At 37.5% G+C, this 25,626-nt stretch overlaps 1 protein-coding gene across 4 annotated transcripts in view; it reads right to left on the reverse strand.

Moving 5' to 3' along the window:
• TNKS (tankyrase) overlaps positions 1-25,626 on the reverse strand; it is a 109,490-nt gene that overhangs the window by 23,834 nt on the left and 60,030 nt on the right. For all 4 annotated transcript variants that reach the window (XM_031596746.2, XM_090139067.1, XM_090139066.1 and 1 more), the window contains exons 6-12: positions 14,505-14,599; positions 12,225-12,291; positions 11,624-11,810; positions 9,502-9,623; positions 8,915-9,006; positions 8,760-8,838; positions 2,727-2,898 (exon numbers count right to left, since the gene is read on the reverse strand). In XM_031596746.2, the coding sequence (XP_031452606.1) occupies positions 2,727-2,898; positions 8,760-8,838; positions 8,915-9,006; positions 9,502-9,623; positions 11,624-11,810; positions 12,225-12,291; positions 14,505-14,599 (814 nt within the window). The remainder of the gene's footprint in view (positions 1-2,726; positions 2,899-8,759; positions 8,839-8,914; positions 9,007-9,501; positions 9,624-11,623; positions 11,811-12,224; positions 12,292-14,504; positions 14,600-25,626) is intronic.

Here is a 25,626-nt window from a genome sequence, read left to right on the forward strand (position 1 = left end):
ATTAATTATATTACCTCATGCTCTGGGAAAATACATCTGCTAGCATTTCTAAAAATGCCATGGAGTTGTGATGTTCAAATACAAAGAGCCTAAATGGCTGAGTAAGGAAGCTTAGTTTCAGAGTGAATCGATCAGACTTGGGCTCTAGAGCTGACATCACTCTGCCATTTCTGACATTTCAAGGCTTTGTTAATTCTGCATATGGTAAGAATGACATTTCTATATTCAAGAAATCTGTGTGCTCACTGAGCTGGTTTTAGCTTTCGCTGAAGTTCAAAAGCAAACTGAATAAGGCCCCAGTGTACATTTAGAGTTAAATGTGCTCATTTCAGCATGAGTTACAACCTAAGGCTGTGTGAGGTTTCAGCTCTCACCTTCAAGTTATTTACTTTCCCCCTACTCCCCACAACAACACTGCCACCTCAGCATCCTGAGGCTGAGATGAGATAGATGAGACTAAGTACTACACTGGATTCAAAGATTAATTCCTTAGCATTACTTTAATCTCCTTTCTGGACTCCTATCCTTGTCTTCACAAGACAGTAAAGATCAGAAACAATTTAATTACTGAAAGAAAGAGAAATCTGAATTCCATAAGTGTTCCAAAGGACTGCGTGAAGCAAAGAAATCTCACTCATTAAAAGAAGCAGAACTAGCAGAATTTTCTAATAATTGTTTGGAAAAAGGAAAAGGTCTCTTGATGAGTTTTCTTACAGCTCTAACTCAATCTTACAAGAATGAATACACTGTAATTTTGTAAACAATTTCAGCATTTGCTTGCTGGCTTTGAATAACACAGAAAATGTCAACACTATGCTACTGATGCCAAAAACTTTTAATATGCTTTTTTAAGCTTTTGAATATTTCAGTTGTGAACAGCTTTACGGTTGTAAGAGAAAAGCTGCAGTCTTCCCAACGAAAAGGCGTACAATATAGCATCTGAAATGAGGTTTCATAGAGTAGACATTGTGAAAGTGAGTTTATAATTCAAACTGAAGTGAATGTTTCCTGAATACTTCTAAGTTTACAACTTAAAAGTCATCACAGGATGTGTTTACTTTTTTTAATTTATCTCTATCATTCTTCCCCTTCTGTACTTCTCCCCCAGGGGTCTGTCTTGGGACCGGTGCTCTTTAACATCTTTATCAATGACATCGATGACGGAATCGAGCGCACCCTCAGCAAGTTTGCTGACGACACCAAGCTGAGTGGTGTGGTTGACACAGTGGAAGGAAGGGATGCCATTCAGAGGGTCCTCAAAAGGCTTGAAAGGTGGGCCTGCGTGAACCTGATGAGGTTCAACACAGCAAAGTGCAAAGTTTTGCACTTGGGCCGGAGGAATCCCAGGCATCCATACAGACTGGAAGGAGCGGTCCTTGAGAGCAGCCCTGCAGAGAAGGACCTGGGGGTCTTGACAGATGAAAAACTTAATATGAGCCAGCAGTGTGCCCTTGTGGCTCAGAAGGCAAATGGTATCCTGGGCTCCATCAAAAGAGGGGTGGCCAGCAGGGACAGGGAAGTGATTGTTCCCCTCTACTCTGCTCTTGTGAGGCCCCATCTGGAGTACTGTGTCCAAGTGTGGAGCCCCCAGTACAAAAAAGACAGAGAGCTGTTGGAGAGGGTCCAGAGGAGGGCCACAAAGATGATCAGGGGACTGGAGCACCTCCCCTATGAGGACAGGCTGAAGGAGCAGGGCTTGTTCAGCCTGGAGAAAAGAAGGCTGCGGGGTGACCTCATTGCAGCCTTTCAGTACCTAAAGGGAGCCTACAAACAGGAGGGGAATCAACTCTTTGAAAGGGTTGATAACAGTAGGACGAGGGGAAATGGCTTTAAGTTGAGGGAAGGGAGATTTAGGTTGGATGTCAGGGGGAAATTCCTTACAGAGAGAGTGGTGAGGTGCTGGAACAGGCTGCCCAGAGAGGTTGTGGATGCCCCGTCCCTGGAGGTGTTCAAGGCCAGATTGGATGGGGCCATGGGCAGCCTGGTCTAGCATTAGGTGGGATGGTTGGTGGTCCTGCGTGTGGCAGGGGGGTTGGAGATTCATGATCCTTGAGGTCCCTTCCAACCCTGGCAATTCTGTGATTCTGTGCGATTCTGTACATACACAGAGTCACGTGCACATTTTAAACAGGTAACACTATCCAAATAGCAAACTACATCTCAAGAGTGGGTGGGTACACTTTAAAGTGCTGAAGGAAGTGAAGCTCCTAGGTACAGCAGGTTTTCTCATCAATCTGCCTTCTTTAGGCTAAACGCATATCCCACTGAAAGGTAATTGCTCTTTAGTAGCTACTGTTACAATTATTCTTCCTACTCTAAAACGTTAAAAAATGACATGGGTAAGATGATGCATATGCTCAAAACACTGTTATATAAGCAGTGTCCAAAGCATTATTACAGTAAAATCCTTCCCTGTTGGACAAGCAATAGATTGAAATGGTTTATTAACTATCAATATTCAATATTTTTCCATTTGCACACTCAATCTCAGGTGAGTAACAGCAGTGCTTTTTTCAATTCTTGTTTTGCATGGAATCTCTGAATCGAGAAGTTATGGGTTTTTGTTTCCTAAAGAAATATCATAGTGCAAATGCGTGTGCAGATGGCAGAAAGGAGGAATGAGCAGACTACACTACGTCTCTTGCACTGAAAAAAAATAAGATCCACAACTGTAAAAGAAAGGGAGAAGCCGAAGTTCAAATGCACAAGTTTTTATTTTTACCTACCACTTAAAATCTGTTGCACTGCTTCATTTCCTATCTGTGCAGCTGTGAATCCTTGTAAGGAGATGATGGAGGGATCAGAGCCATAATTCAGCAGGAGTCGGCAGGTTTGCAAGTGACCTGCTAAAGCAGCCCTGTGCAATGCTGTTTGACCAAGTGTGTCCAGTGCATTCATCTGAAAAATCAGCAGCAATGTAAAACAGAACATTCTTGGAATTAAAAGCCTGCACCTGTCCCTGCCCTTAATAGGAAGAGCTATATCAAGAATCCCCTGGCATACAAGTTTATCTATCAATCCTTCTGTGTGGTGACTACACAAAACCAAATGATAAAATATGTAAACATTCCAGTGTAAAGATCATTTACTACAGATGCTTTCTTGTCTTTAAAAAAAGGTAGGTTACTTGCATTCATGGTTATCGTAAAACAGATTCCTAAAACCATACTTGAAATAACAATCATATTTTTGAAAATTTAACAAAGTGAATTTGCAAAAAAAAAAAAACTCTCATATAGAAAGAGGTAAATAATTAACAATGCAAATAAATTACCATATATCATCTTCTGAAGAGGAATTAACATGACTCACAATCAATAATTAAAGTAAAGATGTCATATTAAGAACACTAAGGGAAGAGGAAGAAGGGAAGAAGCAGGATACAAAATCCTCATTTTACGTAATTTTACAGAAATATTAACTTAAAGTGGATATAAATCTATTCAACACAAGACTGCATAAGTAGGCAAAAATCAAGCAAAATGATGAAAAGGTATTACTTTCAAAGAGTGTGATATAATGGAAACCTGTCTGCGAAGATCTAACAGAAAATCTGAACCACTGGAAGCACTGCCATGGGCTCGCTATCAGAGAAAGAAAGAGAATAATAAAGAGCTCTAAAAAAAGGGGAAAAAAACTATAGAAAATAAGCTTTCAAGAAGATACTTTGTACCTAGCAACCATTCATGACAAACTTGAATGCAGATGTCCAGGTTGTTTTTTTTTTTAATCACTATGAAATATATAACTACTACGTGTTCTCTACAACTAACTCAGAACCTGTTATCTATTTCAAAGCCTACGGATAGTAGGCTGTGAACTGTATGTAACTGTAAAAACCAGCCTTTTTACATTACTAAAATCTTTGTGGTGGCAGCAAAGGTTTTGCTAGGTTGTCTCACCAAAAACACAGCCTTCAAGCCCTACCACATTTCATTCCATGAAAATCAGTGAAAAATAATAAGACTAAAATTTGATTTGGAGTGAAATAACTATATAGCAAGTATCTATTACTTGAGAGGATTAAAAAATATAAAAGTATTGCAATACATCAACATACCAGAAAGAACAACATAAGATAGACAGTTTTGACATTGTTTGAAAGCCTTTTACATCTCTGAACAATTCTACAGGCTGGTAAAGCAGCAATTTCTCAGATCACAAACCTCTCTCCTAGGAAGATGTACAGAAGAACAGCTCTGCTTTCTTCTAACCATGCTCAGCTGATGACTCTCTCATGGGATTATCCTAAAAGTTTTGTTTTAAATAAAATCTTACTGCCTTCATAAATATTAACTAGATGCTGAATGTCCCAAATCCATAACTTTGTTCTGGTGATGACCCTCATCTGTTTCAGGACATCAGATACGTTTCAATACAGATAAGGGCACAGACAGGAGCACAAGCCTCAAGCTATGTACAGTTAGTAGCAAAGACAGAATTAAGTGAGGCTTGTGGATTCTAGAAGTAGATGGTAGTACTGAGCTAGCCAGGAAAGACGATCATAGTTAACATTTTCTGTAACACTGGATTCCTGTATTCAATACTCCTGTACGGAACAAATTGTGGAAGAACAGCAGCAAGGCATCCACGCTGCACTAACTGATAACAACTGTAACCTGGAAAAAATGCTAATATTCACTTGAAAGGAACACTGGCAAAGTCATCAGATCCACCATATCACATGTCTTATACAGGTCTCCTTTCACCTCCAAATAACTATCCTTGTTAACAATCAACTCTTGTGGCAGAACCGCAGCCATCTGAAGACACGCATGCCCACTTCTGGGACAGGGAGGGCTGCAGCTGACCAAGAGGAATGCATACACCAAATGAAACTATTCTTTCAGGAAAAGAGAATTACTTCGCAGGGCAATTTCAAGGGGAATACGTTCACTGTGAAACAGCTGCTCTCACCAATCACCCAGCATTTGTCTAAAACAAACCCAAAAGAAACTCAAGAATGTATTCCACTAAGGTTGAAGGCAACAGGATTTATTTCAAAATGAAGACCAAATAGAGCATTTAAAACAATCTGACAATCAAGAGATGCCACTGTAAATTTGTAATTCCTGAAAGAAATACAAACAGAGGTTAATCTCTCAAAATTCAAACTTACTAAGATATATATCTGGGTTAGCCACTCTTCAATATTAGGCCTAAAATCAAATTCAAAGCTGAAGTTTAAGCTCTATCTGACAAAATGTAGAATACTCAAGCTGTACTGTCTTATTTGCTTGCCAAGAAGATAAATAGTTCTAGTTGCACTAAACAAATTAAAAGCATTCAACTGGTCCTCTTTTTAAGTAGTTTGGAATGGGTAGGTAGTAGTTCCTAATTACTTTAACTCCTTGCAGATTTGTCAGTAAAAGTGACTGATTTGACAGCTTTCATCTCACATCATACTGTCTCTGAACCTGCCTTCTTCACCATTTAATATGCATACGGTCACTCCACTGCTCAAACTGCAACATGAAAGTGGAATGGTGTTATCAAATGAAAAGTGATTTCAAGAAAGACTCCTCATGGAAAGATACCACTGCACACAGAATATCCCATATACAACTCCTGTTATTTCATTTTCCTTATCCTAGCCATATATTTGCTCAATAAATCAGTGTCAGATGATAGGAAACCATTTTGAAGAGACTTTCCCTCCCTGAACTATGGTGACTCAGAGCATCATTCAGAGAGCTACAAAAGTATTCCCTTTTCAGTCAAGTAGATGTTGCAGCTCAAAAGCTATTCAGGAGCCTTTTCTGCAAGACATCATAAGCGTAACAGCTTTCCTTTGCTATCAAATGCCCTAAGTACTTTCATACTTCTTGACACTACAAGCAGCACAAAACACAACAGCTTCCAAGCTGTAGTTTTCTATGAGGTCTTTCTAAAAGATACACATTCGAAGAATCTGGGATGGAACCCATGCTCAGACAGCACAGCACCCTTCCCTGCAATGGAAGAGTTCTAACTGCTCTTCTTCTGCATTTAATTTAAAGACAATTTGTAATCTATTCCTTCCCACCCCCACCCCCCCCTTTGTGTAGCATTATAAATAGGAGTAAATCTATGTCAAGGAGAGAAAAAACAAGGAAAAAGGTCCAGTTTCACACTGAAAGCTTGTGAACAACCCAGACATCTGTTTTACAGATGTCCATTTGCATAAAAGCTTAATATTAGTGTTATTATGGTAGGTTATCCAGTAAGTGAAAAAAGATGAACTACACAATCACAAAAGACCACACAGTTAGTTTTTTGTGTTGCTAGCTATCATGATCCAAAACCTACTCCATTTCTGAAAGAAAATTTATTTTTCCAATGCTTATTATTCCCTGCAATAAGCACATGTCTACCTAAAGTCTGGAAAGCTAATCGTGGAATTGTTTATGTTGGAAAAGACCCTTAAGATCAAGTGCACTTGAAATAACACTACCAAGTCCATCACTAAACCACGTATCTAAGCATCACATCCACAAATGTATTCTGCATCAAAGTTACTTAAAAGCATTTTGAGTCTGTCGTGTCCAACTTCTGCAAGCTCAACAAGCTAATGAAAGCATAGGCACTGACCTCAGAATGGACGCTGTGTGAGACGTACCACACTAATGTGCAAGTGATGCGAGAGACTTGTGTCCTCAATAAGAGCCAGCAAGGCATCAAAATAACATGATTCTGTGGATGTAAGCTGAATCCTGGCAATACTAGTGCTCTCAAATATTTCCACAAAATAAATCTAGATCAAGCGCATGTTATTCAAATGGTTCTTCACTTTTTTATCAGTCCGACAAACTTCAAGAATCAAGTTAACATAATGAAAGAAAAAAAACAGGATAATTAAATTCAGTTCTAGTTCATCAACATTTTCTTGTTCATTCCAAACAAACTCCCTAGAACAGTCTTTATTATGCTCTGTCTCCCTTCCCAGAACAAAGGAGCATATTCAAACACAAGTATTTCACGTTACCTCACTTTTGCTGTCTGACACAGCAGCTCTTCAGCAAAACAACAGGATTTCCTCTACATTCCTGAAGCAATCTCAAATGATTCTCAAACCACAAAGCTTTACATGACTTTGTCTCTTAAGTCCACTGCTGGATGCTTTTCTTTGAATCAGTTCTATTTGCCTTTTGGTACCATATTTCAAGAAAAAAGTTCTGCTCTAATTATTCACCTTTTTCAAATTGTTAGTCTCTAAGTACTGTTTTCTAAAAGTATTTTTAAGGCAACTCATCTAGTACCCTCCCTTTGACAGTATAAATAATTTCAAATTAAAGCAAATGTGATAGGCCTCAACCATCTACAGTTCAGTGAGCATTTGTTACAGGATCAAACAGGAAACTTCTATGAAAATATGAAAAAATAAAAATTAGTTGAAGAGTTGTGAGTACTGAAAGGAGAAAACCTATTCAGTGACTGGCTGCACAATAATTTTGTTTAATATTTCCATTAATGATCTTGGCACAGAAGAACTGTGCTGCAGAGCATGAATACAAAAATATAACAAAAAAAAATCAAGATTCTCTGTGTATTACAAGACCATGGGCAGGATCTGTGTAGTACTGTGTCTAATATATTGAAAAGGCAAATAATCCCAGTATGTGCTGATTAAGGTATTTACATTAGAGATATGGAAGTGTCATCATACATGGCAGCAGGAAAGCAAATTCCATTTTTGCTGCCTGAGCTACAAAGATTCACTGTGGTGCCAGTGATGAGAAGAGTTATAAGGATGATAATGATAATTCTCTTATGAGGGAAGACCAACAGTTGAGAGCATAACCCATCTGGGAACTTCACAGAGCTTCATAAACCTTAATGATCTATTTTTCATTAAGAACTGTGACTGCATTTTACAGCTAAGCAACTTAGGACACAGAAAGAGAGGCCTGATCCAGTGCAGTATGGAAACATACACGTAACTTTAACTAGGAGTAGGCAGTGTTTAAGTGCTTTTCTGATCACAAATGTGAATGGATTTACTGAGAATAACATAGGAAACACATAACACAACAGTAGCAAAGAATTAGTTTCAAGGATAATAACTACACCTGTATTTGCATACTGTCAATTGAAAAAAAAACAACACAAAAGAACAAAAAAACACAGGAAAATACCACTCAGCGCAATTCTTTAAATAACTGTAAATCCTTCATCAAGATCACTCAGTCCTCTAGTGAATCAACTGAAACTCAAAAATTAATTCTGAAATACTTCTGAAAGATGCTAGAAAACAAACGAAATAAAGAACTCTGTACTTTCCTCTGCCTTTATCTAATAACTTGCTGCACATATGCTTCAACATAGGCTCACAAATTACATTGTTAAGCATCAGTCAAGGGCTAAATGGAATGCCAAAACAATCAAGAAAAGCAGAAGGAAGCAAGCGCTAAACGATGACTAGCATCAGACTACCACATTCAGCATTAGCAAATTCCTGCATTTGATATTTTTAAGTTGTCAAGAGAAGGCAACAAAAGTCAACTATATGAGCACATTTATTACAACTGAATAAGATTCATTAAAAATGAGTTAGATGAACTCCTAAATCCTGTATTAAGTTATTTGGAGAAGACTTAGTTTTCATATGGGATTCCTGAACATGCTGTACTGATTTAAGATAAACATCGTTCAAGACTGATATGAGAAACACAAGACACACAGAATAAAAAGCAGTAGCTATACTGCAACCTAACACTGTATTTAACTGACATAATCCTCCCTCTTGCCTTCTCCCATAAGATATATTTGGACATATTTACCTTTGCTCCATGCTTATGCAGAACTTCCATGACATCATTATGAGCTTTCTCAGCCGCTACATGCAAAGGTGTCATGAAACTAAACCAAGAAAGAGAGATTATTTTACATTCCTATGACAGAGTCCTTTGAAAAAGTAAAAATTTCAGAAACGTACTCTTTGTTTTTCTCATTAACATTGGCTCCCTTCCTGAGCAATAGTTCTGTTACTTGCTTCCGTTTGGGATGCACAGCGGCCACAGCACAGTGCTGCAAAGAAGTAAACATAAAAGTAAATATAAAAAGTTCGAGATCCATCATTTCATGCCTTAATTATTCTGCTAAACATCAGACTACACAATTTACAAACAAAATTTGTGATAACTCTGCCTGAACACGTAACATACTGAGCCTTTTCTCCTGCTATGAGAAAGACGCATGTTTCATGTAGTAGTTTTCAAGTCGAGCAAAACACAACTGACCAACAAACAGCACATTCTTATGGGAAAAAAAACACAGAAGAAAGTGAAAACAGGTGAGCCCTGGCCAGGAGGTTTCTATAATCAACCAGGAAAAAAGAAACATGTGGTAAAAATCATATAGTATTATTTCTATAATTGTGATTTATTTTTAAAATACAAAGGGTTTGATGGCAAATCCTCAATCTCAGATGATGAATAAATTTTCGTAATGTAGAAACAATATCTCAACTAGCACCACCACCACATTTATCACAAAATAAATGGATTGTCCTTGTAATCTTACCAGAGCAGTCTCATGTGACTGTGGCTGCTTAAAATTGATGATCTCCAAAGCAAGTGTTTTTTTTACTTTGGCTAAATCCGCCTCTCTAGCTGCTTGCAGTAAAGAATGTCCTTTGAATTCATCTGTTGGAGGAAGTGATGCATTTAACATTCAGCACATCACCTTTGCAGGTATTACTCAAAAAAAGGCAGCTGGAAGATACTAGGAAGCAGCAAGAGTATTTCTGTACATATTCATACGGTGACTGTCCTGGGGTACAGAACGTGAAAGAGAATGTGATTTACTGAAACCAAACTGACATTCTAAAGAAGGACAGAGATTCCTGAATAAAACGCTTATCATTTTCCTCCCTCTTTTTCTTCAACCATTAGATATTAAATATATAGATCAATTCAGTTGTCACATGTGCATACAGCTCCTACGTGGTTCTGCAGAAAGAAAGCATTATAGCTGCTTTTTCAAAACTTCACTCTATTTATAGCTATAAATAATTCATCGTAAAGCCTTAAAGTATTAGTTAAATAAAACTGTTCAACTACTTGTCTTAAAGAAAGTTACGCCAGCTAAGCATTTGAAGCCAGTCTGCTCCAAAGATTTTGAGTGCAGTTATATCCTTGTAAGAGCACAAAGATAACTTTTTTTTTTTTTAACTTATTTTTTAGGTCACAACTTTTTCAGTTCAGCAACTACCTTGTTTAAGTTGAAAATTATTTTGAGAAGGACAAAAAGCATTTCTCTTAAAATATACAAATAAGAGGCAGGCTAACAATGATGAGGTCTGAACCTGGGAATGAGAAACAAAAAGCTTAGTCATCTCAGTATAAATATCAGTTTTGCTTATATATTTCTTTTCATAAGCAGGCTTGAAATGCCAAACTTGCTAAGCAGGCTTTCCTCTCCCAATTGTCTTGACATCCAGTGCATTTGTGGTTATGTGTGGTTATATGTGGTTTCATTTTAAATAGAATTCACACTTCTTTCTAAAGACAGCATTACCAAAGTACAACTAAAAAGAAATCCTGAAATAATGAATATATATTATTCCTGAAGTATGAAAACAAAGAATTCAAGAATATACTAAACATGTTATTTTAGGTATGCAAATATAGCTTGTTCCATCAGAAAGATAGAAAACTTGACATAAAGTTCAGATTTTTGTACACATTTCAGTGGTTACTGATGGATATGAATCTTTCTCTAGTCCCTCTACTATCTATAAATACAAAAGTAGAACAGAGTTTAAGTAGATGTAAATTTTTGCTTGTTAGTTTAAGCGACTGGTAAAACAACCTGCTTCAAAGTCAGAAGCATCACCTCCCAAGCCAGTCCAGAACAGACAGATCAGAAGTAGCTGAAAGACATTAACCCCAACATCTTTTCTCCTCTAGGAAACACATTATCTCATTTCTGCATTACCACCTTCACAGGCAAAGAACAGTGACAGACAGCAACCTGAGTAGCTATGACTTTGAGTCGTGCAGGATTATATTCCTAGTGCATCAGGGGGCTCCAGCTATATTCAGAAGGTGACAGAAAATCAAAAGCTTAAAAGTGAAGCAATATAAAACTGAGTTCAGAGTGTACTTCTCAAGAAAGTCATTTCTGTAACTTCATAATGTCTTGTTTCCATACTTGTCTCACTTTCACAGTTTATAATGAGAAAACAAATTGCCAAAAGAGGGCAAATGAAGGTACACAAATTCAAATAAAAGGTGAAGCATATTATACAAACAGCACGAGGATTGCAAAGACTACAAGAGAAGGTGTTGGAACATCTCCCTCCTCAAGCTTGCACAGCAAAACTATATACCTTCTGGAAGTTACTCTAAGTGTTCATAGATCCAACACAGAGGTTCCTATCTGGCTTGATGAGACTCTAAGCATAAAAATCAACAGTGGACACTTATTCAGCAGTATCTTCTAGCCTTAAACATTTTAAATGTAGAAAAAACCCACCAGACATTAAAAAAACATGGCATATTAGAGGTTACTTCAAAGCAATAAACACATCTACCATTTATTTACTGCTTTGCATCTATCTGTGATTTATGAGGCAGCTGCTTTGAAAGAAAAGCACCCCTTTACACCCACCAAGAACTGCTCCAAATCTGAACATACTTACAGGTCAGCCTCTCCCTTAGCTCAGGTGTCGGAGCCATATCGACCGCGCTCTTTCCATGGCAGTTGACTAATGTGGGATCTGCACCATGACTCAGCAAGAGGGAGCAGACTTCTACACGGTTCTTGGAAGCAGCCTCGTGCAAGGGAGTAAATTGCCAGAGGTCCATTGCATTAACGCATGCGCCGTGCTAGTGCAGGAAAGAAAGCCTTCTGTTAGTAGGAAGTCATCTTCAACTAGTAAAAGTGCACACATTTTCATTATAAAAACTGGTTCCATTCTTTCACATATGAACACACACACAAAAACGAATTATAGAAATCTGTGCATATAAAAGCATGATGAATCCTCCAAAAAAAAAAGGAATTTTTGTATTACTTTTTTTTTAGAACAGTAGATTATTATTATTATTTTTTAATTCATATTACTTCAACTCTGCAATTTCTCTAAATAAATCAGGTAGAGAAAAACCACAGCTGTGAAATTGCATGCTTTCAAAATTACAGGATGTTTAAAACCAATAAGGATCTTCCTTTTCAACTGTGGTATGAACAACTCAAACACATCAAAATTTACAATAATCACTTTCTGTCCTCCTGCTTACCTTAAGTAGTAGCTCTGTAACTTCATAGTGTCCATATGAACATGCGTTATGAAGAGGCACAAGACCACTGTAGGAAAGAAGGCAAATGACAAATTTATTCAAGTGGCATTTTTGAAGAAAGTACTATTTAATCCTTAGTGAGAGATCAACTGAAAAAAAATTAAACCTAAACATTAAGATATTTAAAAATTCAGATTGACAAATCACTGAAAATATCTGAAGTTCTCAAACAACACATTATTTAAGAGTGGCATTAAAGCATTTTTTTATTTGCAGGCCACGGATGTTTAATCTACCAGTAAGATTAGTATTAATTGCCTCCAAAATTATCTTTGATGAAGTTAAGGGAAGGGGGGAACATCCCATTCCACATTAAATTTGCTTAGGAGAAGTCAACGTTCTGTTCTAGCCTAAACATGCATTCCAGTTTATATAAAATGCTGTATGAAAGGCAGAACTCATCAGATAATGCTAGTGTAACTCCTGGGAATATTCTGACAGTGTACAGATATCCATACAACGCAGACTGAAATGCTGCTCCAGACTGTGGAATTACTTCATTTTACTGCATTTTTCACAGTCTTACCTATTTAACTCTGCAAGAGACTTATAAGAGGGTCCTTGTGTTTTCTGTACAGCTATACTACTGGAAGCCATACTTAAAAATAGCACTTGTGAAACAAATGAAAGTGATCTAGTATAAGATATGTAATAAAAAAAAGTCATGCACTGAAAGGGAGATGCAGAGAGGATGTTTATTACAGAAAACCAGAAGAGTTTAATTCAAGCCAAGCAAGCTAAGCTAGTTATGGATCAACAAATCAGAATGCATAATACACTGAAAACAACAATTATACCTTCACCATTTATGAAAAATAGTGTGTGCTTCCCAAAATTGCAGTTAGTGAAAAGAGCACTGGAAAAGCAAGCACCAGACTAGCTTGCTTTCTTACGAATTATTTATTAACATGAAACAGTGGAAACCACCTAACAACAAACAAACAAAACAACTCCGCCCCAAACGTTCATCACTGGTGCCAATAAAACAAAAAAAAAAGAGGGAGCTCACAGGGCTGGTAAGCATATCTTAGCCTATTTGAATTGTTTAAAGGTATGTGCAACTGTTTTCCTTCCCTTTCTTATCCTCTTCTCAAGCTCAAGTTAATTACTTTTCACATGGCAATACTTTCCAAGTAGATCATTCCAGCCTCTTTAAATCATCTAGGTGGGAATGTTGTACAAAGTTGCACTCAAATTTCTGGAAGGTGGGAAATACCTAAACTTGCTCAAAAATGTCTGGACCTACCAATAGGTATTACATGTATCTTTACTGTGTTTTTGTGGCATACGTAATGTGTTATGACACATTCCAAGACAATTTTAATCAAAGCCATTAAGAGTAAATGCACAGATAAAGTGCTACAATAATTAACCTTCAAGAGCTTAAGTATGCTTAGGACTACTTTGGAGTTAATTTAAAATCTTCTTTAATGCTAGGCTGGCTGAAGCCTGCTGATAGCTGGAGAGCACACTCATTAACACACCCCTACAAACCTCAAATACAAAACAAATGCCTTTAAACAGAAGCCTGTTTTCTGCTGTTAAGACTAAGCTTTCTCAGTCCTATCTGACCACTGTGAGAATTCACCTCATATTTCAGAATCATACAGCTAACAATGTACATACAATATGTAGCTCCAGATTTCTGACTGCTGCATAATTTTTCTTGTAATTTACTTCATTAGGGTCCTCACTACAAAAAGGGAAGTTTAGCTTCTAGTACATCTTGCTTTTTGCTTGCAGTGTTAATCAAGGTAGATCTCTAAGAACCTGTCGTTCTGAGCCTATCACTGATGTTTATCTGGAATTACATCCACATGTATATATACAACAAGGTAACTAGTTTATAAAGAAGTCTAAATTATGGAGAAACTTTTCAATGCACTTCCCCCCCCCCCCACTGAACATCCTCTCCCTGCTACCTTTGCCAAAATTATGGTACCAGTCCATGACACCACAGCAAAGTCTTTGCAGGGATGCAAGGAAAAATGTCTTGAAAAAATTAAAGGTGTAAAACTTAAAAGGGCAGACAAAGCTATCCTGTTATTGGGGAATAACAAAGATTATTTATCACGAAACACACACTTTTAAAGCAAATATCACATTCTCAGCCAACTATTTGAGATCATGTTGCAACATTAAGCAGAGAAATAAATTGTCATCTTGGTTAATAGCAAACCACTGCTACAAATGGATTATACATCAAATCACTTTACATACCCTTTGTCCTTTGCGTGAACATCTGCACCATGCTGAAGCAGAAGTTGGACTATTCGTACTCTGTTATAGCCTGCTGCTAGGTGTAAAGGGGTGGACTGTAAAATAAGACAAAACAAGGTGAAGAATGGGAGCCACAGATTTCTGTGTTTCATTTCCTAATATTTAAGCACTCTGTTTCCCATACACATTGGATCAGGCTAAGTTACACTCTTCTTCTGTTATTGGCCAAGTCAACAAATACATAACACACACATGCCCTGACTGCTGTCAAACCAAATCCATGTTCCTGGAGGTGGGGAAGAATCTACATCTCTCTAATTTTAAATAATGGTCCAACGTCTTCTTTGTTGTGCTTTTATTTTGTTATTAATGCTAGAATTTAGTTTTATTTTTAAATGCCATAATTAAGTTGGTGTTTTTTAAAGCTTCGTGAGCAAATTTATGCAGTTCAAGCTGCATACTCACAGATTATGAAACTGCTTGTATGTAGTCTTCCTGCAGTAAGTGCATAAGAATCAGACTGCAGAACAAAATTATCCCATTGCAGGAGTGTTTATATTCAGCTCTGCACCAAACAAGTTGCAGCACCTTGCCAGTATACTATGCTAAGACAGAGAGCAAACTATGCAGTTTGCAGTTTTTTGCAGAATTTTTGCAGAATACACATCTTCAGTATTAATGCAACTTAGAGCATAATAACAGAATAATAGTAACATCCTTCTCCATAGTTAATTACTAATAATTGACAATGAAAGCTTTTTAAGTTGACAATAATAATTTCCAACGTTCTATTATTTTAAGTTTTCATTATGAAACAAGTTTTGTGTGCAGACTCAATCTTAAGGAACTAATCACTTGCATGACTGGGTGATGCTGTTGCTGTTTGCTCCTTCCCAAGGTTGAGGAGCAGACTAGTTTAAAGGGATTTTTCTTACTATTTATTTTGGAGTACACAATAAAACAAAGCATTCCTATTTGATTAAAACCCTGTGTTTAAATCAGCCTGAACACACAAAGACATATCTCACATTATTAAGCCAAGTACAGATTTACTGTAGGTACTAAAACATCATTATATAGTATTACAGGTGAGATACCACATTCTCACTGTTATAGAGATTAAAACAAATCCAGACAAATGGTCTCATCTGTGGGAGGCAGCAGCAAGCACTATATATTCATAAACAAAAGAGATTTCCAGAAATTAATATGCATTTTGCATGACCATACTTTGGAGCAGTCCGCTTGCTACTTCGCTTCAGAAAGAGCATCTAGTTGGACACATACCAAGTGTCCTGTATGCCAGAGTGATGACATAGCTTTTACTGTCAGCAATGACAGAACAGGATGTCTCTAAGAAACACTTTGCGATAACTCAGTCTGAGAAAGAAGTTATGCAAACTTCTATAATACTTAACTTCAGAATCATCTGTGCTATTTGCTACACACACTCAAAATAAGCATCTCTGACCTGAAGATCCTTAAAGTGTCTCCACAGTACAAAAAGCCACCATCAAAACTAATCAAGTCTGTACCTGTTTGGCTTTTCAAGTTGTTAGGATCAGTTACTTTGTTCTAGAAAGGTTTCTACTACTGAATTAACAGCCTGGAATGATCTAGAAGGTATTCAGTTTTTTCACATCTGCTGCCATTATAAAATAGCTGTTTCTGCACATCATAAACACTAATGAAAGTATGGGTAAAAGTTATGCCATTGTTAACATTAAAAGAAATATCCCATGCACTGTTATTCTGACAACTGCCTTGGTTGTCACACAAAGCAAAGCAATGACATCCCAAATCTTCTGACAGCTTACATCCCCACCTTTCAGGAACATGTGCTACTTCCTTCTGTTCCTTAGCAAGGTCTTACGGACACCACAGATCCATGAACAAACCATGCCTTCCCCTACACACCAGGAGTTACTGAGCTGCAGCCAATCACCTGATACTTGGTTTGCTTGCTTTCTGATCCATGGCACCTTCAATGAAGCAGTGTGCTATGCTGTATCTACAAAGAGGGGATAACTGCTGCTCCCTGCACTCTACTGGAGATAGGACTAAAATCTGCCAGTCCACAAGCTTCTGTTGATATTCACTTTCATATGCTTCAGGAAGGAGGAAGCAGTACCTACCTTAGCAATACCTTAAGGGCATCCTTTCCTTTCTCTTGAGAGAGAACATTCATTAATGGAACAGATAGATTTAATAGTTCAAAGTACTTACCCAATGCTAAGATCTGCATGCTAATCATAGGAATGAAGTACCTAAAACAATGTCATGCTACATAAACTAGTCAACATGCAGGGATTATTATTCTTCCCCACCTCCCATCCCAAAACTAAATGACGTTAAAGATAATGCTGTTTAAAACCAATGCACTATATATATTCTATAGTGCTATAAAAGTAGAATCATAGAATCATTTGGGTCCAATTCACTGCAACACCTACAGCTACATCAGGGTGCTCAGAGCTCCATCCAGCCTGACTTTGAGTGTCTGCAGAAATGAAGCACCCCACCACCTCTCCAGGCAACCTGTGCCACTGCCTCACCACTCTTATAGTAAGAAAACTTACTCCTTAGATCCAATCTTAATCTCTTCCCTTTCAGTTTGAAACCATTTCCCCTTGTCCTATCACAACAGATCCTGCTAAAGAGTCTGTCCCCTTCTTTCTTATAGCCCCTCTTTTCATGTCTCCCCAGAGACTTTTCTCCACGCTGAACAGCCCCAGCTCTCTCCACCTGTCCTCATAGGGGGGGGGGGAAGTGTTCCATCCCTAAGATCATTTTTGTGGGCCTCCTCTGGGCACGCTCCAACAGGTCTATGTCTCTTTTGTACTGAAGACTCCAAATCTGGATGCAGTACTCCAGGTGAGGTCTCACCAGCACAGAGCAGAGGAGCAGGATCACCTCCCTTGCCTTGTAGGCCACACTTCTTTTTAAACAGCCCAGGATACAGTTGGTATTGTGGGCTGCGAGGTTACATTGCTGGCTAGTAGAAACTAACGATCACAAACAACAATGCTGTATACTTTCTGTACCTGCCAGCTCTATCAACACAATCATTTAATACTAAAAGGTGTCAATTAACCCTTCCTCTCATATCTTGCAATACCTGGCAAGAGACTTAATAATAAGAATCCCCAGAGGGCATTTACCTTTAAGACTCACATTCACAATTACCAAGCCAATCACATTCTCTTACGTTCTAGCGTAATTAAAAAGAGTACAACTCCACTTTTATTAAGTAGATTCTCATGTAATACGCTCACATTATTTTAAAGTTTTATGGCATCTGTAATTGAGTCAAAGCAGGTACTGTGCATTTCAAGTAAGATCCCTGTACACAAGATAGCAATCACTGTCAGCTTGCATTGCTGCAATTTATACTCAAGCCATTTTTTGCCTGCGGTCTTTTTGAAAATGTATTGCCTGGGAATATGAGAAAAGCAATTTTAGATTTAAACAGTGTATGTACAACAACCTGATATTATTCCCATTGAGACTTAAATGCTTTTCACACTGTTTTCTTACCAACAGCTGGTTTGATGAGCTGCTCAAAGTCAGCTGCCTTTTGTCTTGCTGTCCCCTGCCCACCTGCTTCAAATCAAAGGAGGCACCAAGGAATTGCCAAATCTGCAGGCTGCTGAGCTACTACCTTCACTAAAATCAGAAAATCAGTTTCAACAAACAAGCCGCAGGCAACATGGTAATGCTGGCTCCAAGCACCACCAGCTTCCCTGCCTATCTTGCAAAAGATTTTTCAGTAGCTTTCAGATGGTAACGTGCCCCCCAGCCTCAGAGCAAAGCTGCATTTTCAGGTTCAGGGTGATTTTGGATATCCCACTTCAATGGGTAACTTAAAACTGAAGGACCTTATGAAATGATGTTACATTACATGTGATCAGTAACAGCTACAGAACTGTTTTAAGAACTAGTCATGCTTGTTCTTGCCTGCTCCTTCTCTCTGCCAGCAGAATCTCTATATTACACTATCCAATAACAATCTTAATTAGTGTGATTTCCCTCATTCACAAGTTGTCATCCCAAACGCTACAAAAAACAACAATTTAGAATTCACTCTTTCTGACATAACAGGAAACACTCTCTGAAAAAAAAGTGATCCACTGCATTGAGTTGACAAAAAAAAGTATATCTTCATTGTAAAGAAATTCTCCCTGAAACTGAATACCTTCAGAAATGTATTCCGGTGTTGTACCATCTGGGTTGTGGTACAAAGCATGCATCATGAATGGCATACCCTCCTAAAGTATTTTGAAGTATCAGAATGTGTATGAGATAAGAATTGATAAGAGGCAGAAGATTTATTAGCAGAGCTTTTTCAATTACATAGATTCCAGGGATAGTGGAAAGGAGAAAAGATGACAAGCATCGCCTTGCCTTGACAGGGGAAAACACAAGAAAGAATAACAATTCCTCTTCCTCTTAGAGGTTAACAGAATAAGGAATGAGAAACGGCTGCTTTCACTTTTCTGCTCAAAAACTCTACCTGCTAGCACAGAAACAGCACCAGACGGAGGAGGCAGGTAAGTGGAAGCAAGCAAGATACACCCAGAAGCACAAGAGGGTAAAGGGCAAGGGCATCTTTCTTGAGAGGAGAGAAACCATGTCAGCACTGCATTACACAGCAGAAGAAAGTCTCATCTGCAGAGAGCCTTACTAAATGTCACAAGTGAAGTACAGTCTACCTGCCCAGCAAGTTTCTCCAGTGACACTTAATTTTCAAAATTATGGAGATTATTATCCTTGACAGCAGGATGGCAAATCCTTACTCCAACTAGTTAGCTTTGGAAGCTACTCTCTTAACAGTAGCTATACAAAAGAGAAAACTCTAGTTTTTTATTACTTCAGAAAAAAGGAAAAAGTCAAACCTCAAGGATCATCACAACCTACAAGAAATGTATCAGGACTAAATGAGAGGCCAGGAGAAAATGAGACAATGTGAGGAAGAAGGCAGTAATCATGTTCCGAATGAACTTTAAAAGCTAAACTCAATCTGACCCATGAGAAAAAGCAGATAAGGCAAAGAGATAAAAGACATCTCAGCTTTCTGAAGGTTAATTAGGAACTTCAGTTCCCTAACAGCTCCATACTAAGTTGCTGCCATTGCTTTCAGAGTGAATATTCAAAGATCTGACCTGGAAGCAGAGACCAAAGGGGTAATGCTAAACATCTGGGAGAGAAACTAGAATCTTCTGAATGGGTACCACCACTCTGACCTCTGATCCTAGTGTACCACAAAAGGTGCACTAGTGACCCTTAATGCTATTAATTAAAAAGCAAAAGCCCTCAATTCTTGAAACTGTCCTGTATTGCACATATCCACTGAACATTTGCTAGACCAGTTCAACAGATGCGTCAGAAAAGCTAAACAACATTCTTCAAAAATACTTCAGTAATATTCTCAGAAAACTGGTTTCTTAGGAGAATCTGTTCCATTTTCATGTGAAATGAAATTGTTCCCAAATGAAATTGGGAACAAAAATGTATTACAAAAAACAAATTTGGGAGCTTCTACAGTGAATCAGCATTTGCAGTTTTTCACAGATTCAGAAGCTCAGAATACATCTCTGGCAGCAGTCAGTGACATACACACAACAAAATATGGAGAGAGGACTTTGAAAGGGATTAGCAGAGAAGCATACACTTCTGCAGCAGATGCTGGCAGCTGAGGAAGCAGTAGCTTGCTGAGCTACAGAAGGATGAAACAACCACTCTCTTACTCTCTTCTGAAGGAAATGATAATGTTATCACCACTAACAACAATGAAAAGAGTGTTATTTAACACTGAAAGGACACATACTCTGAGAGATAAGGTAGAATTCTATATGGGAATTACTTGCAGTATCACTGCATCTAGGAGGGCCATTTTTGTTCCTTCATTGTTTGGAATCTGTTAGAAATGTTAAGTGAAAAATGGATAAGTCTGAGGTGACACATTGTCTCTTGTGAAGGCAGAGACTAAAAGAAACTGCCTCTACAAGGTCATTTACTCAAGTCATCATAGGGTATTCAAACATCTAGTACTTGAAGGAGCAGCTAGAGAACAAATATCTGAGCTTGTGGACCAGACACGCAGGCACGAAGGGTTCTCACCTCAACAGTTGGATTTATTATAAATAATCACATGGTGGAAGCTGTGATTTAAGTTTAGTGCCCAAGGGAGAACAACTGCTACTTTTGCTGGTCTGAGCTACTGAGCAAAGACAGCCAAACTCCTGCAGTTTTTGAAAGCATCTTAGTGCCAGCCAGTACAGCCCACAGCCTTAGCCTTCTGCCTGTAAAACTGCAAGAGCTTACCACTCCAGGAGAGTACAATAAGACAACTTTCTTCCCTGTTTCAGAACAAATACATATTTACCTGCCTTGTCAGCCAATTAGAAGCTACATAATTTTGTTCTTTAGCTACTTGCTCACTATGTTGTTCTCTTTTTCAAGGAACACCTTAATGGCAGCACAACTGTTAATGAGAGCATCCTCTTCAAAAAGCCATACCACATGACTGTGGTAATCTTTATGCAGCATTAACAAAATGAGAAAGGGATGCACACCGGAACATCCCAGAACCAATACTCTGCATTTTTTGCTGTTTCAATCTCTTCTTCTTCCGCTTACTAACAAAATCTTCCTACTGCAGTCAATTATTTATTCCATTTTCTTTTTACCTCTCATTGTTTTTACCACTTCTCCCACTCTGTCTTTATGTATTTACTTTGCTTCTCTGTACCTCCAACTATAAACATTTCAGCTTCAAGTGCAGAAGAAAGAAAGAAATACCTCTAAGAAAATGTTGCCTTGACAGGACATCCTGCTAACAGCACATTCAAGCCAACACTTTTTATTCATTTTATTGAATGTGGGGTGAGAATGAACTCTGTTAAGAACAATATTTGCAAATTAATTGCATTCCAGCTCTACTTCTGAGAGTGAAAAAAATTATAATTCATATTTTGGAATCAAATTAAAACAAGAAGTCTAAAATAATTCACAGAATTAGATACAAAAAGAAGTTCTTTTCTCATTACTGTGATAATTAACAAGTTTTAGAGTTTAATGCATTTATAATCTAGTCAAGTAGACTTCATTGTTCCCTTCCAGAACTAATACAGCCTTGCAAAATAGAGAATCTGCCTTGTACTTCATTTTAATATGCTTTGAAATTAAAAAGTTATGGTTATTAGAAAAAGAATATTCTAAAGAATTCCATTTGTAAGAATTGAGTACCTTTTATAAGTAGAAGTGTATTATATTACTTGGAAAAGACTAATCAAATAACCTCAATTTTCTTGTCCATCAGTGACATTCATCATTAAGTATAATGCCATATTTTGACACTTTCCTCACCTTTTACTGCTCATCTCCTCCCTGTTCCACCAACTTATTCCACAGTTTTATAAATGGTTATGTAAATACAATTCTCCTTGCACTTAAGTATTTGCAGTTCTTTTCATTTAGCATTAAAATGATCACTAAATTCTCCACCTAAACTATGAAGTCAATGATGGGGTTATGCTAACAACTGATAACTCATGAGCTGGGAGAAAACAGAGACGTAAGGAAGGCATAAAATACAAGGGCTTTGGGAAAGACTGATAAAATAATTGAGCATAGCCACACAAATCTTCAGAAAAGAAAGTTATGAAACAATTAGGAAACTTGGAAAAAATAGCTAAAAGAGGTAGCTAAGAATGTTGTTTTTTTTTTTTTAAACAGACAGCATGAAGTCTAACAGATACCATGACATAAATACAGTGCTAATGCACCTCTTACTAGGAAATGCTTCATAAAGAAGTCAGTGTGACTGAACAGCAAACTGAGAGTACTACACTTAAGAAGGAATTATTCAAATAGCTGAATTTACAAGCTAAAGGAAAATCACAAGGATTGCAAAATCTTGTGGACTAAAATACAAGTAGGCAGGCAAAAAAATAGTTTGTGCATTGAGTAGCTGAAGGAATTCAAACAAGCAGCAAATCCTTCTTCAAATCTATCAGAATCACAAAATACAGCAGACTGAAAAAATATATATACTTTAGGGTTTGATTATAGGGTTTGATTTTCCACACGTCAAGACAACCTGGTGGGACAAGACAATGGTAGGGTGAAAATTCAGACAGCAGAGCAGTCACAATGAATCCCAGTATCACATTCAAAAGAGAAAAACAGCAAGCAAATGGAATGATTGGCTTCTCAGTAACTCTCATGTGCAAGAATTTTGAGAGGGAAGTGACACAGAGGAGAGAAATAGCATCTACAGCACTCCCCGGAGTCAACCATATGCAGAAATGAAATGAATAAAGTTCACAAACTGAGCCCCCACATACAACATAAATATAGCCTCAGCAAGTACTTTGAAGGGAAGGAGTCAACTCAAAATTGTAATAGGAGAAACATCACTACTCAAATCTCTGGATGCTCTGTGAACAGACAGCCAAATCCAGATTGCAGGATTTAGTTAATGTGCATAAAATATTAAATGGCTTTGCTCAAATCTACCGATCTGACTTGTTTTCTCAACAGAAGATGAATAGCATAAAGCAAGAAGCTGTCCCCTGTGGGAATCTAGTCATCAAGGGGAAACAGATCAGGTATGGAAAGAAAAAAGCATTTCCAATAAACTTGGAGATATTCTGAAAAACACACTAAGACGTAACAAACGAGACTTCCTGATTTTTAGAGATCAATACAGAGAGAATGACTACGGAGTAAATCTCCTCCCAATCTTCAAAAACACGTTCTCTTCCTAGACACTTTGAATAGTATCTGAAAACAATGTGTGAAGAGATACCTAATGAAATATAAGAAATATTTGAGAAAAAGAACTTAAGAGCTCGTAACAGAATCTGAGCAGGTAGGTCAGTTTTACATTTTATGCAGAATATATCACCTTGGACTATGCAGGTGACACCAGAGACAGAAATGAAGCCAAGTCATTTATACATTTACAAACTCAAGGGACAATCATGGTGTCCACTTTGACTAATGAAATAAGATGGGATCACAAGGCATAAGAAAGAGTACATAAAGATCACAGATTAACTGAGGCTTTGACCTTTGGATAACGACTCGTAGCCCAATCCCAAGCTGCCCCCTTTTTTTTTGACTTGCTTTACCTAGATACTGTGAATGACTTTATATCTGAGATGGAATAAAAGCATACAGAGTTGATTGGCATGGAGCCCTTGCTGAGTACAGCAATACAATTTAAGACAACCTATACCTCTTAAATCTCCAAAGCAAGAAAAAAATGCTATAGAGAATTTTGACAATGACACATTTTTAAAACAATTAACATTCAGAATAGTATTTTTGTTTTCAACGGAAACAGATGTTCTTTCTACCCTCTCTCATTCCCCAGAAAATTAGCTTGGAAAAACAGATGTGTTCTGGCTCATATTTATCCCTAGGCAACCACATACTACCTAGCCATACCTCTGAGATACACACACACATTTAAATGCACACGGCATACACACAGCTAGGTATATAAAAAGGTGTATAAAGATATATAACTATATAATTTAAAAATATATATGAAGATAAATGCATATGTATTTATATACATTATACAGCCCTCCCACATACCTTTCACATCCACAAATGTGTTTTGTGGTACTTCATCAAAATGAGACTGAAGTTTAACATAGCAAATAAGCAAATGCAGCAAACACTTGTCTGCAGAGTTATTCTGAAATACCTGTTTTGGATGCATTGCGTGGAACTGCCTTTTTCAAGAAATATTTTCTAGTTAAGTGATTTTTTAAAACCTATTATTATTAAACTAAGAAAGCATCTGTTCTGAATCACGCAAATCCATACACTGTCAGGATGTCTGCTTTCAACAAAAATCCTATTGTTTTTGCTCTCTGATTTCTATGTATGATTCCTTTGCTCCAGTCCTCCACACACAAGTATTTGGTGTTGCAGAAAAGCCCTGGGACTGGAAACTTCTGATATATCTACAAACACGACTTACAATTCGTATCAGCAGAAAAAAAATCATAAAAGTTTAGGGAATAATATACGTAAATTATGACTTCAAATACTTTACTATATGTGACATAGATAAATATATATGTATGTGTAGAGTTCACATATATTCATAATTACTATTGTTTATGACAGAATTCCTTGTGTCAGGTATCTGCTCCTAACTCTTTTGCTCAAATATGTATCCTTTATCTTTATAAAAGTGTCATTTTCACAATATTTAAACAATACTCCTGGTATTATATGTGAAATTTCAATAAATTATTCCAGAAGATATTCAACATTCATCTGAATAAAGCCTGCACATCATATCTATAGTACAAACAGACCTATGCATTTATGTGATATTAATTTTCATTTTTGCTGCTGCAGCAAAAGAAAAACAGACTCAATTGTAAAGATTTACAATGTCACAACACAGTTTGACCACAAATCTTGCAAAAGGTGGATTTTAATTCATCTCACCAGTTCCTAGAGACAAGTTGATTACCAGAGAATCTCAACCTCTGTCAAAGTTTCTAGGCTTAACAACTGCAAAGAAAAAGCTTGTGAAAAGGTGGATTGATTGCTCCATACAGATTCAGAAACTGGAAAGCAAGCAAATTTTCTTTTGAACTGCACAGTTTTTCATGAAAATAGTTGAGAACAGTCAGAATATGAATCCATTTACCAGCAGGAGACTGGAAGACTCCTTAATAATGGGAGAGGTAACTTGCCTGGTTCTGGTAGAATTAATTTTCTGTTTCTCAGCTCCTGTTCCACAGGCTGATTAAGCTGGCTATACATACAGAGGAAGAAGTAGAGGAGAGGCAAGAGACAAAATATGGTGCACCATCCAACAGAAAGGCAGTCTCTATCAGAGATGTCCCAGAGCAGGACTAGGGAACATTGTACCACTCCAGTCAATTCTCTCCATTAAATGCAATCACACAAGATCTTGTGAGGGCATGATATCCAGCACTGCACTGCAGACCTTCTCGGAGATGGATTTCTTATATCTGCGACCCTGCATCCATGAACTCGAATGATGAACCGCACACAAAAATTAGTGACTGTATGGCAGGAAGGAAAGAGCTAAAGACATGGTCTCATATAATATATGCAAAAG

Source organism: Phasianus colchicus, chromosome 4 (genome assembly GCF_987193195.1).
Source record: "Phasianus colchicus chromosome 4, bPhaCol1.hap1.1, whole genome shotgun sequence".
In the NCBI taxonomy this organism is placed as follows: Eukaryota; Metazoa; Chordata; class Aves; order Galliformes; family Phasianidae; genus Phasianus; species Phasianus colchicus.